This window comes from Babylonia areolata, chromosome 15 (assembly GCF_041734735.1).
Source record: "Babylonia areolata isolate BAREFJ2019XMU chromosome 15, ASM4173473v1, whole genome shotgun sequence".
Classification (NCBI taxonomy): domain Eukaryota; kingdom Metazoa; phylum Mollusca; class Gastropoda; order Neogastropoda; family Buccinidae; genus Babylonia; species Babylonia areolata.
The window spans coordinates 30,879,778-30,895,666 of NC_134890.1; the positions used below are offsets into that span (position 1 = coordinate 30,879,778).

Below are 15,889 nucleotides of genomic sequence, written 5' to 3' on the forward strand. Positions count from 1 at the left end.
AAAAAGAGAGAAAAAGACAAAGACAAAAAGGACCTTTATTTCGCAGGATTTGGGCTGAACGTGACCAGTCCGGCAAGTGAAGGGCTCCTCGGGAATATTGAATACCCCGACGGGCTCACCCCAGCCCGTCATTTACTGCTAATTTGATCCGGCGGCACTGACGTCAGTGATCCTTGATCCCGGCTGTTTTTGTTCAGTTCTCAATACTAGACTGTTTTCTAACCTTATGATTACTTTTAAATATTCTGAAATTAGAATATCAATATGTTTTACACTGTTTGACTGATAAGATGAATACGTATGTATGCGTAGTTTGTGATCGTGGAGTGAAAAAAGACGCCGGAAAAGCACTGATCATACTGAGTAGAAAGTAACGGAATCACGCTAATTTCTCTTTAAAAAAAAAAAGTTCTTTGTTTTAACTCGTATATGTTTTTTGTTTTGTTTTGTTTTTTTCCATTGATCCTCTTCCCACCCTCCCTGCTGTTAATCTGTTTAGTGTGTTTGGCTGTTTCTCTTTGCAAGGGGCTTCTTTCACTGTTTGGGTAGTTTTGTGTTGAACGTTGGCCATTTTTTTCTGGGCGTCAAGAAGTTTTGTGTTGTAAGATATGCCCTTCCTTGCTACAAGATGGCGTCTGGTATGTGAATTTTGACATGTGGAAATCACGTTTTCTGCCATTAATTTTAACGGCGATTGCTTCTATTGTTCTTGTTTTTATGTGCGAAGTTATTATTGACAATTTAATGTACTCAGCTAATTTTTATGTTCCTTGCTTACCCGCTTTTTCGTTGGTATATTTTCTTGCACCATACGGTCTCAAGCAAAGCTAGTGCCTTCTCGGCACACATGTCTCCGACCTCAGACTGATATTTGAAACACAATTTTTGAATGCGTTTTATTTACTTAGCGAGGCATACGAATGCTTACATTATTTCACAATTGAAGTATTTTGAATAATAAAGTACTTTACAACAGTACTGTCACTGTCAGCGGATTATGTGCAGATTAGCAAACTAGTTAGTGACGTAGTAATTGTGACCGGCGACTTGTGGGGTCTCACGTTTGATGTGTTGAGCAGAATGTTTGTGATATATGACAGGTTCATGTTATCAGTTCCATTCGACATTACCTTTCCACTGAAGCCACAAGAGCACTGGTCTGTTCATTGGTCTTGTCTAGGCTTAATAATAATATAGAAACGATCTCCTGGCTGGTTCACCAGCCAACCATCAAAATCTCCAAATTGCAGTGTTTCCCATGCACCAAAAATTCAGAGGGTCAATTTTCAGACCTGTTTTCCCCAAAACAGATAAAAATGAAGCTTGGATGGGCAAAACATGTAGTTTCAGAGTAGCTAAGTGTAGCTTAAAATTTTTTAAAATATTTTTTACTACCCAGCATTTACAGCATTTATTACTGCCAAAGTTGACATAAATATCATATTATTATGATAAAGATAGATGAATGGTTTTCTTACTTTACATAAAAAGCTTGATAAAACTATTTAACAGTATTGCTGAATGTCTTACACTGGTAGATGAAGGGAACAGGAAACTGTTAGTGTTGATGTTTATTCCAAAACAGGCATTTATTTACATACATGTCAAATGCACACACACACATACTGATACAGTAGATACAGTAGTAACCAGGGTAACTTCAATGCTTTCAATGGAAGAAATTTAGTGCTCAAGTGTGTCAAAGGGGAGGAGAATGCGGCTTCCTATGAAACTTAGTTGTGATCAGATGGGCAGTAAACAAGATGAAGAACTTAGTTTTATATCCATGAATTGAACTTGATTAATCCACTGGGCTATTAAAAAAACAACAAAAAAACAAACAAACAAAGTTGCTGGGCGTCGATCCTTGATCGATACAAAGCTCAGTACTTAGCGGAGATTCCGATGGAAATGTCATTGAATGACATCTAATCATTACATATGATCATTTTGGTAGGAGTTTGTCGGTAGATGAAAAAAATAGTGGGAGTTCGTTGGTGATTTTGGTGGGAGATTTGTCAAATGAGTCAGGAGGAGGTTTTGAGGGTCACATGACCAATCTGTGGATCAAGAGTTTGGTTCTTGGTTGGTCTTTTCTGTATGCGATTCTGTCAGCCATTAGTGAAAAGTTCATGCAGGACAGCAGTGGAAGCAAACTCAAGAATCAAGAAAGGTCCGCATTGACTTTCATTGACTGAAAATTGAGCGTTACAGCCAGGTTTTGAGGGTCACATGACCAATCTGTGGATCAAGAGTTTGTTTCATGGTTGGACTTTTCTGTATGCGGTTCTGTCAGCCATTAGTGACTGAAAAGTTAATGCAGGACAGCAGTGAAAGCAAACTCAAGAATCAGGAAAGGTCCGCATAGACTTTCATTGACTGAAAATTGAACGTTACAGCCGTTAATTATTCGGAATTGATGTCAAGCTGTTTCCTGCACATTCATCGAGGGTCAATGTCCAGTGCCGGGCATAAAAAAAAAGAAAGGATTTTAATCGACTGACTGAAGAACTTGAGGAAAGATCATAAACTAATTTGTATAGTCCAGTGGGCTATAAACATGATTTCAATTGACTGACTGAAAAACTTGTTGAAAGTCTATGAAACAAACTCATGTAGTCCACTGGGCTATGATCAGTATGAATATGATTCCAATTGACTGACTGAAGAACTAGGAAAATCCATAAACTAAACTTGTGTTGTCCACTGGGCTTGAATTGGATGAATATATATGATCACAAATAAAACCAGAAATTTACATCACCAGTCATTGAATATCACAAATACTATACAACTTTATGCAGATCAAAAAGGCTTTTCAGGCCCTTTGCGTAATAACTCTTTAGTCTGCTGAGGGAGTCTGTAGACCAATTTTGGACAGCGGTCACAGTATCATCACAGTGCCAAGTACAATCAAACAACCCGCCATGCTTACACAAGGTTAGTTTTGCATATAGTGCAGAAAACAAAGTATGGCCCCTTGTTTGACGACACCAGACAAAGGTATTTCTGGTGATACACACTGATAAACCTTTGCTCCACCTTTAGTTTTTTGTGTGCAGTCTGACTTCTATGTTGAAGACTGCACAGTTTCACAATCTGATTCTTTGTCTGAAGTGTCGTGCTGTTGTTTCTTGCCCGCCATTCTGGATGGTAAAAGATATACATGTTTATTATTATGTGCGCTTGTGCTTGGGCACGCTATTGCTTCAAGCACTTATCATTAGAACACTTGCGGGAAGTGATGAAGAACAAAACAAAGAAATGCAATCCCATGAGCTGAAAAATATGTGCCACCTATTGAAGAGAAAAAAACACATGGATCTGTGTTAACTGTTTGGACGTCCACACATCAGGAGTGAATTGCATAGCCGGTAATGAGGCATTCACATAGTTTTATGTTCTGATTTGTAGCAAGGAAGCAATAGCTTCAAAAGAGGAGAATGCTACGTCTAAGTCATTGCATAAACAGGTCTGTATGACCCTCTGCCTCATATTTTAGAGAGTCATTTTACACACGCACACGTGGGTCAAACTGAAATCCAATGTAAAAGTTAAAAAAACAAAACAAAACAAACAAAAAAAACAACAAAAAAACTAATTATTTTTTTAATGGCTGCATTTACAACAGTGTCAAAATATGCCTCAATGCCAGTGCCATGAAATGACTGCTAACATGGTCTGGGCTTATATGTTACTGTCACAAGCAAAACTTTGGGGAAAAAAAAACTTGTCTAAAGTACAAGTACCAAGTCACTTAAAACCTGAATCAATCTACTGAAATTCAGCATGCTGTCAGGCATCAGGCAGTAATAACTCAGACATGATGAATTGAATTCTAAATTTTATGTATTCATTGACTTCAAGTTCAGAGCAGATGCTTTTTCTTTTGACAGAATTTTTCAGCTGAATCTTCTGTCAGTGTGTCGGGTTGTCTCTGTTTAGCTTGTTGCCAAGTAGCCACTTGCTGAAAGCATTTTTTTTTTTTGGTTTAACTGTAAACCTTGGATGTAAATTGTGCAGAAAAGCATCCCAGAGCGAAACTCCTTCAGCCATCTGTTGTTAAATTTGTGCTCGACACCTTTCGATGCAGCTTTCGTAGTGTCTTCACTCTCAGTTGGACCCCCATGGGGATGCCGGGGATCTTTCAGTATAAATAGCATACCTGCCTTCTGGAAATTCTGTGCTAGAAATTTTCTTTTCTGTCACTCTCTTTGTTTCTGCCTTTTTTTTTTCTTTAAAAAAAAAATATCTTAACCGTTGTCTCCTTTTTCTGCCTTCCCAGTCTATTCCCCTTTCTTTTTTCAAGCAAGCCTTGACACTTTTTTCTCTTTTCCACAGTCTCTGTTGTACTATCTGTGCTGTTTTGCTCTGGCGATTAGGTAGTGAGATGTAAATGCTGGGATGGGCACTAGCTGCCCATTCTGCAGTGTTATTTGCCTATATGGCCTTTTTTTTATGTATTTTTTGTTTGGCTTTGAAGTATTGTTTTTTGTTTTTTTTTTCTTTTTTATGATTTTTTGTAATCTGCGGATGATAAATTAAGCAGAATGGCTGGCGTCCTCAGCATGGCCTAGTCTTATTTGCCATATGGAGCTAAATGGTTGGGATACTGTGTCATGAACTGTGTTTTGTGGGTTTGTCTTAGTTTTTTGTTTTTTTGTTTTTTTTTGTTGTTGTTGTAAATGTGACAGTTTTGTGTTGATGCGGTTGAGCATTTGTATGGTTTGACAGTCCTGATATGGCCCTGTGTGGTCGGCTGCACTATAACACTAAGCAACAAGAACAAGAATACTCTGTCGGTTTTGATTGGCCAGCATTTGCCGAGGTTGAAGGCTCTGTGACCGATATTTCAACTATATTACATGTTTAGATGTAGTTTGTTCAGAATCTCTTCTTGTACAGCTTTTAGTTTTACTGTTTTAGTTGACAAGCATGTATTTGTGCTTCAGTCAGTGCATAAGCGACGTTTATGGCATTTGAATGGTTTACTATTGTGCAAACATATTCTGCACACTGGGTACATGTATCCATCTCTGGTAAAGGACGTATCTGCTTAGTACTCTTGTCGCCTGCTATAACAGTCTGCCGGTATTTGTTGGTTTACAACCAGTTCTTTTTTCAGAAAAAAAAGTGTGCGTCATTAAGATACACATTGTGAAAATATTGTGCATCAGAATTGAAATCTGCATCATTTATGCATCCATGTGCGTAATCAGAAACACTGATACAGTGATAGGCCTAGAACAGTGCTGCCAGGTTGGTTTGCAAGTCTTCTAGATGGGAACACGTCACACTCTCATATAAGTAATACAAGTTACAATCAGGTAACTGGCTACCTGTCCAAAACAGAATCAGCTACAAACTTGCATAGAGGTTCTGTCTGTTTCTCATCAGTTTTGGCAGTGTCTCAAGATAACTCATAAGTTACAGATGAGATAGGATCACATATACATCCCATCATCTCTACATTCTTATCTTATTATACTCGTCTGCTTCACATCCCCTCTGTCAGAACAAAGTCCTTTGGTCAGCGTTTTTTCTCTTTTCATGGTCAATTGTCTGGAACCAACTCCCTGTGTGGATCAGGAACTCTTCTTCATCCACATCATTGAAGTCTTCCCAGAAAACCCATTTCTTTAAAACTAATATAGAAACCACACCCTAACCATCCTATCATGATTGAGGTAAAGGTCATTACCCTCCAGTGATGAAGAAAAATTGTGTTTGAACCACTTTCACTTTTATTAGTTTTAATCTTAAGAATCTCCTTTTTGTTGAATCATTTTAAGGCCACGAAGGATTGAAGTCCCCTGGAGTTTTTATTTTGATATGTTTTTACCAGTTTATGGGTGTGGGGGTCCTGATTTTAGTTTAGTAATTGTGAAAATTTCAATGCAGAATATTAGTTGAATATTTCCTGGAAAAAAGGTTCTGACTGAAGCAAACCATGTGTTCCATGCCTAATCAGGCTGAGTGGTCACATGTCTTTACTGATTTACATACCTGTTTTAGCAGCATAATTTTGGTGAGTGGAAAAAGGAGTGTAAGAAGGAGGTTTCATTCTTATGCCTTTTTTTAAAATTTTAAATCAAGAGATGTGCAGTGTGGTGACAGTATTCATGTGTTTCTGTCCCACGTCTTTCTCAGAGTGTACATAACTACATTAGTAGTAATAGTACATGTTTGCGGGCTTCAGCAAACTTCAGTTCCAGTAGTGCTTATAAACATTGCTTTATATGATGTGTGATAGAGGTGTGGATGGACATTGCAGCACAAAGTTTAAAAAAAAATTACTCCAATGTGTGCAGGTAAAAAGAAGTCCAAGTCCAAGGGGAAAACCCTTGCCTTGAATGAGTTTCTTCAGACAGATGATGGAACTGTCCCATCTCATGTTCCAACGCCTGCAGCTGGCAGCAGCAGCTGGGCCGCTGAAATGGATAATATAGACAATGAAGGTGAGTGTATATGTGGGTTCTTCGTTCGTTGGCTGCAACACCCATGTTCACTCGTATGTACACGAGAGAGCTTTCACTTGTATGACGGTTTTTACACTGCCATGTAGGCAGCCATACTCCATTTTCTGGGGTGTGCATGCTGGGTGTGTTCTTGTTTCCATAAACCACCGAGCGCTAACATGGAATATGGGATCTTTAATGTGCATATTTAATCTTCCTCTTGTATATATACATGAAGGGTGTTCAGGCACAAGCAGGTCTGCACATATGTTGACCTGGGAGATTGGAAGAATCTCCACCCTTTACCCACAGGCGCTGTTAGCAAGATTCAAACTTGGGACCCTCAGATTATAAGTCCAACGCTTTAACCACCCGGCTATTGCACCCATCATGTGGGTTCAAAAGAGGGAGTCACAAAGATGACATGGATATCGAAGGTGAGTGCATACATGGGTTCAGAAGAGGGAGCCATTTAGACAACATGGATAATGGAAAGTGAGTAAACACAGAGGTTGTTTGTCAGGCCTATCAGACTTGTCTTCTGGTTATGTTTTGATTTACATAATAATGGATATAAAATATGCAAGGGGTGTTGGGATATTCTTTCAGTTGGCCTTTTATACCATTGCTGTTGTTAGAATAAAATGTGTTTGTATTTGATACATTTATATGGAAGCTACATTGATGTATATCTGCCAAGAGCAGCAAAATCCTGTCAAATAAACTATAAACAAGAGATGCAAGGTCTTAATACTCACTTGTGATACAGCAGTAAAGGAGTCTTAAGAAAAAGATTTTGAAAAAACTGTTTAAATGTGTTCTGTATAAAGATAAGCTTGGGGGAGAGAGAGAAAAACAACAACCTTCTAATGGGATTGAACTATGTAGGTCAGTTCGGAAGCAAGTACTCACAGCGCTACAATGCATTTGACATCATATGACCAAAATAAATATTTAATTACACATACTTAACGTGACCTGTTATTTCATCTTGTTTTTTTTGTTTGTTTTTTTGCGTAATATACAAATTATTGTATTTGAGGCAATTACACCATCTAAATCATGTTTATCTCTCTCTCTCTCTCTCTCTCTCTCTCTCTCTCAATTTGAATTATTTATGAAATTCTTTTAATGTTGGCGGTAAAGGAGACGTTGCCTTCACATCAGCTACACTGCAACATGTAGCTGCTTTCCCCAGAATCTGTTCTGTCCAGGATTTGAATTTTTCTTTTCTTTTCATTGTGAACAAGAAAAACGGTGTCATGCCGTCTTCTAACCAAATATACATTACAGAGAGTTGGAATAGCTGGAGCCTCAACAAAATGAACAGTTGATTATCTGGAAATATGGCTTAATCTGGAAGACTTACAGCCTGTTATTCGTATGACTGTGGCAGTTTTTTTCCCCAACTTATTTTCAATCTAAATTTGGAACTGGAAGACAAAGAAAATGAATTTGTAAAAGGTTACCGTGGACACGCGCGCGCGCGCACACACACACACACACACACACAAACACACAGTGAGTCAAAGTGGGACATAAGATATAAATATAAATCACACATATAAATGAACCTCTTTCATTCAAAACATGAATTTATAAAGATTAAAAAAAAAAAAAGGATAAAGAAAAGACTTAATGCACAAGAAGGCTGTTGTGTTTTGCACTTACTGTGAAGGCCTCAACATTATTTTACATGTATTTTTACAGTTCTTTCACAAGTCTTATGTTGCAAAATTCAGCAGTGATGACCTTGATGAAGATCAGCCAGTTTGAGTTTTTTTGGTTTTTTTAAATTTTTTTTTAATGCATATGGGATGAGGCCACTTCCCAGTAAAATTAATTCTAATAACAAAAGCTACTAAACAAAACATCCAGTCTATTCATCTTTATTGCCAATAACAAACAAATAAGAAATGTTAGTTTATTGCCCGTTACAAATATTGAGAAATATCACATATCAGTGTGAATTATTATAATGTCACAAGCCAGTAAGCAATAGTGGTTAATCAACACTACAGTGGAACATTGCAAGTTCTCGCTAAAAAAAACAGACAGAAGAAAATCTGGATGTGGATCATATTGGTAATTTGCGAGACTATGTTATTGAATGGAGGCGGCTGAATTTTTTATACAGATTCCTTGTGCAAAGACCTTATCACTTAGTGCATAACGTGTATGCATGGCCATCTACATTATCTTTAATAGGTCTACTTTCCGTATTGTTGATGCTTCACTCTTAATTTTATACTTAATATGCACTGGATCTGCATTTATGATACAGACTTTTGGCTGAAAGAAAAAAATATTCAGAATGTCAGAAGAAAAGGAAGAAGGAATGTTTACTGAAAATTCAGTCATTCCAAGAAAACTTTGGAACTGATGACTTACAACAAAAATAGATGAAGCTAACAAAATGTTTAAAGTATCGATTCAGTATATATCTGGCTCATGGTTAGTCACACCATACTACTGAAAACCACGATAAAACTACTCAAAACAGGGGTTCTATGAGTGAGAGGTATTTGGGGGGCCAAGGCAGGTCTCTTAGGCCTGCCTGCATATGGTGATTGTTCTACAGTGCCAGCCTCCATGTCTTTCAGTGTTTGTTCTACAATGCCAACCTCCATTTCTTTCAGATGGTGAAGAGCTTCGTTCAACGTTTGACCGCTCAAAGTTGCCAACAGCCCCAAAGGCTGCTCGGGGACCTGACATCGACGTCAACAGCATCCCTGACAACAAACCATTCACTGCCTTTGTTGGCAACCTTCCGTATGATGTATCTGAGGACAAGATTGCCCAGTTTTTTGAGGGCAGGAACCTTAATGTAAGGCTGTGTTTTTGATAGTTACAAAATGCTACATGCACACTACACACTTGCATATGCTTGCATCCTTTCACATCCATATGCATTCTTTCTCTCTCTCTCTCTCTCTCTCTCTCTCTCTCTCTCTCTCTCTCACACACACACAAACACTGAGAAGGGTACCTTCTGTCATAACCACCATTTGGTATATGGACAATGTAAAACAACTTTGAATGAGTAAAATGGAGGTTCAACTTTATGATATTAACCACTTCTCTACTTATTGCTTATGAATAGCATTGGAATGAGATTATTATGGTGCTGGAACAATCATTGGCACACTGGGTATCAGTGCATCAAAAAGAGCAGTGGGGGGTTGGGAAGATGCAAAATAAAGACACATACTTCTATAGCATATAACCATGCAGTGTTTTCCATGTACAGAGCAGGAATGGCACAAAACCAGATAAAGTCATAGATAGGAAAGCATGATATATGGCCTCACAGTCATTGACCATGGAAGAATGCAAGAAAATGTATTCTCAACCGAGGGAACGGGTTTAAATTGAGACTCCATATTTTGATGTAGTTGGGCTGAAAAATCTAATGATTGCTAATTGCTTGGACAGTATATGAAATTTGATAGCAGTACAGCTTGATTTGTGAATATTTTTACTGTTTTCAGTGTTGATATTGTTAAGATTTTGTAACTCGTTAGTTGACTTTGGCAGCAGGCTGGGTTTTTTGTTGTTTTTTTGTGTTTTGAGATTCGGATTGATTTTGGATATTTCTTTAAAGGTCGAGGGTGTGCGCTTACCCAATGAAAATGGACGTCAGCGGGGTTTTGGTTACGTGGAGTTCATGACCAAAGAGGATTTGGTCAGCGCTGTGAGTCTCACAGAAGAAGTGAGTAATGTTGTTTCTTTTTTTTTTCTTCTTCTTATTTATTGTTTATTTTAGCAAAAGGTATTAAATATTCATTATTGTGAATGTGAACATTCACTAGTTTAAAAAAAAAAAAAAAAATCAGTAGTGTCAAAAGCAGTTTGATATTTTGATATTTATTCGTTGTCATTACAATACCGTACAAATTTAAATGATATTCTGAGGCCTTATTTTTGCCCCTTTTTTTCAGCTAAAAGACTAAGGAAATTGTCTGAAAAAATATACACTTGTTTATTTCCAGGTGAACAGTGTGACATTGGTGATGGTTTCATTTTGTCTGTCCATACTATAAAAAAAACAACCCCCAAAAACAACAATAAGAAACTGTTTATGCTTTCAACTGTCATAAAAACAAAGTTTCAGAAATGAACAGCTCCTTTAGCAGTGTTGAGTCTTGCATAAGCTGAGGTGATGTGTTGGGTGGGGTAGTGACCCAAACGTTCAGCCTGAAGTGTTCATTTATACCTTTGTTGGAGCTGGCTTGGTATCATTCGTTATCTGTGATGTTACCGGGTCGGAGAGTCTGTACTAATGAAGCTGTGTGTGATGGCAGATGTTCAATGGCAGAAAGCTGCGCATTGACCTGGCAGGAACCAGTGGAGGGGATCGTGATCGTGATGGTTCTGGCCGCAGTGGTGAGTCATATACTTGTTTTTGGTTTTTTTCTGTGGGATTTTTTTTTTCTCTTTCAAATATCTGTTGATAATGCTTTTTGATGAACTGATCAGTGTCATTGCTATAGACCATGTGTTTGGTGTGCTGATGGACTTGGATCTTTAACCCCTAGGCTGCCTACATGACAAGATAACTTGTCATCGCAAGCGTGTACGCTTCACTGCCACAGTGACGAGGTAACTCGTCATCGAAATATTCTGACTTTTCCCTGCTTTGCATTCAGTTAGTTGACAAAAATACGGGTAGCCTTAGCTTGGGGAGTCTCTCTAGATTCTGTTCATAGCTAGAAACACCATCAACATCATGAGGCAGTCCTTTATTTGAACGTTTTGGTTGGTTTACTGGCCGCAGTGTTTGCCTGGCTCCTCTCCTCACTTGCTCAACAAAACGTCGGACTGACGCCGTGCTCAAGACATGCAGTCATGGCGAACGAAATCAACCAAGATTGTTTTCTTTAGCTGATGCTCAGAAAGAGTTGAAGCGTAAATTCTAAGAAGACAGTGATGAACATTTGTAGGATGATTTGATAGAAAATAAAGGAAACAATCAAGAGAGGGACCAAGATATGACTATCAGTGAGTGATGCCAGCTGTACAGGTGTAGTAGGCGACATAAAGTGACTGAATTTTTAGCAGGACACAGTGAGCGATTTTCTTGGCACTCAGCCAGCACAGTCTGATAAGAACTGGATAAATTGACCGTGTGAGAAGGGTGAAGAGGAGGGGGGTGGAGACTGAGGGGGCATGGCCTCCCATCCACATTATCACTTGGAGAAGTCACAAAGCATTGTGTATCTATCTTTAAAAAAAAAAAAAATTCTTTTATTGTGGTGGTTCTAGTGTGATTTTGTGCATGCAGATATCCATTTGTCCAGAAAGAATGATATTTTAGTGCAAATTACCTGACTAATGTTTGTAATGAACAAGTTGAAAATATGACAAAACAAAACACTGATTTCAAAACAACAGCATGTCACTAAAAATATATGAAATGGGAAAACATCATGTGTTTTGTATTCTTTATTTATTTACCTTTCAGAAAATATATACTTTTATGGGTCTTTCTCCAATAACAAAGAGTATAGAATTTTTTTTTTTTTTTGATTTATACCCGTTTTTTGTGAAAAAACCCTGGCAAATAGATTTCACTTAAATCTTATTTTCCTGGCAGTGAAAGGGTTAAAACAGTTTGGAATGGTTTTTTTTTTCCTTGGCTTCTCTTTTAAAGGTGTTTAAAAAAAAAAAAAAAGTCACAGGAAAATGTTACATCATTATGTTTTGAACAGGTTTAATGTAATTATCAATTGCTTTCTTTGCGGTGGCATCTTTTTCTGGCCACAAATTAGCAGATTGTGTGTGCAGACTTGTCAGCTACTACATTTAGAGTGTAGCATGCAGTGTTGAGTTTTGGAATACTGTGCTCATCATAAAAGATGTAATTCATGAAATTTTTTAAAAATTGTCAGATCGCAATGACTGGCGGGGCGGAGGAGACCCTGACCGAACAGAAGGAGACTGGAGACGAAGGGACCCTGCTCCTTTTGGTGGAAGTAAGTTGTGTGTCCTTTGACACAGTCCAGATTCTTTTTTCTTGATGTAGAACGGACAAAAGAGAATGTATTATATAAGTGACTCACATTTCAAGTTCCGAAGAATTCTTTCTCTAAAGAACTCGATAGTATATGGTATTTATATTAAAAGCATACTGTAAATAGTGAATTATGTTGTGATAGAAAGAAATACAAATAAAGATGGTAGGTCTTATACTGGATTTCTAGATTGGGAAAAAATGTATACCAAAATTTGTGGCAAAATTTTCTTAGGATACTTTTTGCATTTCCAGATTGGGAGATTTTTCTTTTTAGGTCCACCTCTGGATCAGTAATATTTTCTGTGGGTGGTTACTGAATTGTTATTGGCTTAGCAAAAATGGTGTTTGGCAGATTCAGTTTTATTAAGTTTTGGTTTTCGCTTCTATTCCATTGTGGCTTGTGTTGGTGTTGCTACTCTGGCTCTCGTGTTGCTGTTTGTATACATTACTATATAATCATTATGTATACTAGTATTTTTTAAAGCAGTGCATTCATGTCAACTGTTTATTATCTTCTTTTGTTAAATGTTAAAATGTTAGTCATATTTCAGTTTAAGAAGAACATGTTTTTGTATTATTGCAGATGATAGAGGAGGAGATCGCTTCTCAGACCGAGGAGACCGCTTCTCGGACCGAGGAGGGGACCGTTTTGGTGACCGAGACAGGTTCTCTGATCGGGGAGGCAGTAGAGGTTTTAGTGATCGAGGAGGTGACTCCTACAGGGAACGGCGAGGTTTTGGTGATAGAGACAGAGATGGATATGGTGATAGGGGTGGTGGTCGTTATGGCGACAGAGACTCTGGCTTTGGTGGCAGACGTGATAACGGTTTTGGCGGAAGAGATGACCGCTACTATGACCGTAGAGATGGTGATCGTGGTGGCCGCTTCGATGACCGCAGGGGAGGTGGCTTCGACGACAGGAGGGGCTTTCGAAACGATGACAGACGGAGCGGGGGGGATCGCTACGGTGGGCGCTCTGGATATGATGACAGAGGTAAGCTGAGATCTTGTTGCTACTGCTTTCTTTGAAAAGTTGAAACTGAAAAGGAAAGTTGGAGCCTATAGTAGTCGTAGCATAGATGGTTAAGGCTATGAAATATTGGTTTTCAACACCCCACACTTGCCTTTTACAACACCCCACGTTTGCCTCTTGCAACACTCCATGTTCGCCTCTGTCAACACCCCACGCTTGCCTCTGCTCGCCTCTTTCAACACTCCATGCTCGCCTCTTTCAACACTCCATGCTCGCTCTTTTAACACCCCATGCTTTCCTCTTTCAACACCCCACGCTTGCCTCTTGAATCAACACAACACACTTGCCTCTTGAATCAACACCCCATGCTTGCCTCTGTCAACACCCCACGCTTGCCTCTTGAATCAACACCCCACGCTTGCCTCTTGAAACAACACCCCACGCTTTCCTCTTGAAACACTCCATGCTTGCCTCTTGCAACACTCCATGCTTGCCTCTTGCAACACTCCATGCTCACCTCTTTCAACAGCCCACACTTGCCTCTTGAAACAACACCCCACGCTTTCCTCTTGCAACACTCCATGCTTGCCTCTTTCAACAGCCCACACTTGCCTCTTGAATCAACACAACACACTTGCCTCTTGAATCAACACCCCATGCTTGCCTCTGTCAACACCCCACACTTGCCTCTTGAAACAACATCCCACATTTGCCTCTTGAATCAACACCCCACACTTGCCTCTTGAATCAACACCCCACACTTGCCTCTTGAATCAACACCCCACACTTGCCTCTTTCAACACCCCACACTTGCCTCTTGAATCAACACCCCACACTTGCCTCTTGAATCAACACCCCACACTTGCCTCTTGAAACAACACCCCACACTTGCCTCTTGAATCAACACCCCACGCTTGCCTCTTAAATCAACACCCCATACTTGCCTCTTTCAACACCCCACACTTGCCTCTTGAATCAACACCCCACACTTGCCTCTTGCAACACTCCATGCTTGCCTCTTTCAATACCCCACACTTGCCTCTTAAATCAACCCCACACTTGCCTCTTTCAGCACCCCACACTTGCCTCTTTCAACACCCTACACTTGCCTCTTGCAACACTCCATGCTTGCCTCTTTCAAGACATGTATAATGTCAGTACAATGCTGGTATGTTGCACATTGCAGGCTATGGAGGACGCCGAGATGGCTATCGTCGTGACGATGATGGTGGTGGTCGTTATGGAGGCCAAAGGTAGGTCATATACCTTGCCCCAAATTCATACCCACTCAGTCTTTTTCTCTCCACCCCCCTTTTTTTCTTCTTTTTTTTCTCTTTCAGTGCTCTTTCTCTCTTATCTTTGCCCAGTAGTATGGAGCAGGTTGTATATGTCAGTCCACGACATGGATTCTCAGATTCAGTTTAAAAGCTCTCACACCTCCCCCCTTCCATTTTGCCTTCCATTTCTCTGACTGGCTTGCTTCTTGAACTTCTGCTGGCTGTGTGTGCATGTGCATTGAGTGTGCACATGCTTGTATGTGCATAGTAGAATACTAGGATCCATGTGTATTTTTATGATTTTTAATGTTATCACCACAAGCTCCTGTGTTGAATATGTATTTTCATGACGATTATGTTTTTGAAGGTGCATTGATAATAAATAAGTCATGTGGGAGCATTGCAGAATGACATAGTGAGTTCTGTGTATGCACATACTTTGGCATATGTATATGGGGTTCTGTGTATGTGTGATTTTGGAGCATATGTGTTCACCAATGCTTGGGAAATGTCTGTGTATTAGAGAATGCCTTCCGGTGTTTTTACTATTCAGAGTTCATGCAGAATGTGAGCACTGCAGAAGGCTCCAGTTGTTTCAGCTGTGTTCTGAGTTCAGAAAGTAACCAGTCTTTTGCAGTCTTATTTCAACACATTTCTCTGCTGCTTTGCTCTTGTTCTTGTCCCCAGCCTTTCGGCCAACTCAGGTTTTAAAATTTGTGTAACTTTGGTCTGTAGGCTGCACCTGTGAATTAAATGCAACATATGAATATTAAAAAAAAGAAAAGAAAAAAAGTGTGGGTCATGAAAAATCCCAGACTGAGGTGCGCTGGTGTGTTTGTTGGGGTTAAATTACGATTGACCTGACGAAACTTTGAAAGTAACTGAGGAGGTTGTAAACCACAGCCAAGTGGAACTGTGAAACTTGAATGCCATAACAAGTGTTCGATTAGAAATAGAAATATAGACCTTCTCACTTACATATCATCTTCGTCTTCTTGTTCGTCAGATTTACATAGCAGGTCCATCGTAACTGATAATCTGACAAGAAGCCAGAGAAATCTGAACTGGCAGAGTTTGAAAAGAAACGTTCACAGGCCTTTCTGACATGGTTATTAAGGTCACAACACTTCTTTCCATTTTCAGCAGCAGGCCAGTGTTTGTCATC

At 39.2% G+C, this 15,889-nt stretch overlaps 1 protein-coding gene across 4 annotated transcripts in view; it reads left to right on the forward strand.

Moving 5' to 3' along the window:
- The first annotated feature begins 561 nt into the window (after positions 1-561).
- The window catches only part of LOC143290559 (eukaryotic translation initiation factor 4B-like), a 31,519-nt gene continuing 16,191 nt past the window's right edge, over positions 562-15,889 (forward strand). For all 4 annotated transcript variants that reach the window (XM_076600118.1, XM_076600121.1, XM_076600119.1 and 1 more), the window contains exons 1-8: positions 562-638; positions 6,312-6,458; positions 9,098-9,285; positions 10,063-10,170; positions 10,763-10,844; positions 12,350-12,433; positions 13,058-13,468; positions 14,634-14,700. In XM_076600118.1, coding sequence (XP_076456233.1) covers positions 629-638; positions 6,312-6,458; positions 9,098-9,285; positions 10,063-10,170; positions 10,763-10,844; positions 12,350-12,433; positions 13,058-13,468; positions 14,634-14,700 — 1,097 coding nt within the window. In that variant the 5' untranslated portion in view covers positions 562-628. The remainder of the gene's footprint in view (positions 639-6,311; positions 6,459-9,097; positions 9,286-10,062; positions 10,171-10,762; positions 10,845-12,349; positions 12,434-13,057; positions 13,469-14,633; positions 14,701-15,889) is intronic.